The following is a 1,771-nucleotide window of genomic DNA, read 5'->3' as shown; positions in this document are numbered from 1 at the left end:
AAAAGGGTCTTGCCAGACCACTGCGCCTTCGGGAACTCCATTGCTGGCCTCGGTGGTCACCACAAAGTTTCCTTCAAATGGGACCTCCGATAAGTATACAGCATCCTTTGGTAATCCAGTTCTCTTATTATCAGTCATCTCTGCAAAAGGAAGGGCCTCAGTGACTCCGTCTTCGCTCTCTGACTCAGATTCCTCCTCTACGACTAGCCCAAACTGTTGCTTGCCATTTTTCTTGGATTTACCCAGGGATACTCATTTCATAGTCAATTCTTGTTTAACCGTGCTGCCAACCTTTGACAGAGCAAGCAACTCTCCAACCATCATGGCTATGGGGGACTTCATGAGTTGCTCCAATACCTCGGGTGAGTTCGCGTGCTCTTCTACTGGTGCTTTCAACCGGTAAGCAGCCGATTTCTCCTCAGCCACATAGGGCACAAACCCTGTCTTCTTGGGCCATTTCCTTGATGGATCTCCCTTTCTACCCGCATTGGTAACATCTGGAACATTGAGATATGGCATCTCTGGTTCTGGAGTTAGACTGCATGCAGTCGGTATGGTCTTGGGCACGGAATCCAGCCGTACTTGCTTTTTGCTCGTTGTCTTTGATGGAGATTCTACCTCAGGATCATCCGATGTATCCTCTACTACCTCGGCTCTAACTGCTCCTCTCCGTTTTTTGTTTCTTACGTCCTCCGGGGGTGATGGTGAATCCGACCTGGCAACTCCACAAGTCATTGTATGATTCCCACCCTCCTTCATTGAACGCCTAGAAAAACCCTGCTCTCTGTCCTCATCCGATGGTTCTTGCTCCACTAGTTCATCAGGTGGTGGCCCCTTACTGCGAGTCCACATTCCTGACTCTTGGCTTGTCTGTTGCATCCTCATTGCAAACACCTGACACTCCAGTTCTTGTTTTTCTTGCAATAGCGCGCTATAACCCCCTGGGACATGGAACAGCCCTGGAGTGTCTGTAGCATTTATCACGATATTCTGGCTCTGCAACTTGCTTGCTTTCATGCGTGCATAGTATTTGTCAATGTGCTCCTTCACATACTGTCCTCTAATATCTTTGGGGACCTCTCCCCCACCTGGTAGTCGTGCTCTTCCATCGACCATCTCTATTTTTCCGGCCTTGATGTATGAGGCTTTCACGAGGCACTCACTCGAGCGGTGGCCATCTGTATCTCCACAGAAAAAGCATGCACGCGAATAATTCTGTCCATATCCCATCGCTCCTGGACCCGAGTTATATGCTGGTGCTTGCGCTCTGTTAGCCTGCTGCTGCATGAACATCATGAGACTCTTCTGGTTCTCCATCATAGCTTTCTCTAAGCTCGCAAGCCTTTTATCACTCGCAGAAGTCTGCTGTTCCATAAAGTCCTTCATGACAGCAAGCACACTCCCTATCTCTTCCTGTTTCACACCGCGCTCTTCTACTATAGGCAAATTCTGTGCAGCCGTAGTTGACTGGTGCTGTTCACGTGCAATCGATGTTGAGGTTGAGATACCTCGTGCCTCGTCTCGCTTTCTGTCCATGGATGAGAATACGCCTTGCAGAGCTGTTAATCCCGCATCCATGATCTCTTTTAGTTTATAGGGATCAGCATTGTCTCGTCTTGTCAATCCTGTGGGTGGTGGTAACCGCTCTAGCTGTAGCTTAATAGATCTGTACAGCTCGTCAGACATCGGTGCGAGGAATGAATCCACCAGTTCTCTGTTTGATAGTACTTTGCTTAGCGCGGATGCAAGTACTTGGAATTCTCTTTTGAAT

General features: G+C 48.6%; 1 protein-coding gene across 1 annotated transcript; it reads right to left on the bottom strand.

The window, feature by feature from the left end:
• Window positions 1–683: 683 nt before the first annotated feature.
• On the bottom strand, window positions 684–1,686 carry BT62DRAFT_918722 (uncharacterized protein; the record flags this gene model as incomplete). The annotated part of the gene is made up of 2 exons (XM_043184102.1): window positions 684–715; window positions 777–1,686. 2 exons carry the CDS (start codon window positions 1,684–1,686, stop codon window positions 684–686), a joined length of 942 nt encoding a protein of 313 aa, XP_043041824.1.
• Window positions 1,687–1,771: the final 85 nt, after the last annotated feature.

This window comes from Guyanagaster necrorhizus, assembly GCF_019112545.1.
Source record: "Guyanagaster necrorhizus MCA 3950 unplaced genomic scaffold BT62scaffold_8, whole genome shotgun sequence".
Taxonomy (NCBI): domain Eukaryota; kingdom Fungi; phylum Basidiomycota; class Agaricomycetes; order Agaricales; family Physalacriaceae; genus Guyanagaster; species Guyanagaster necrorhizus.
This window is presented reverse-complemented; position numbering and strand designations above follow the sequence as displayed.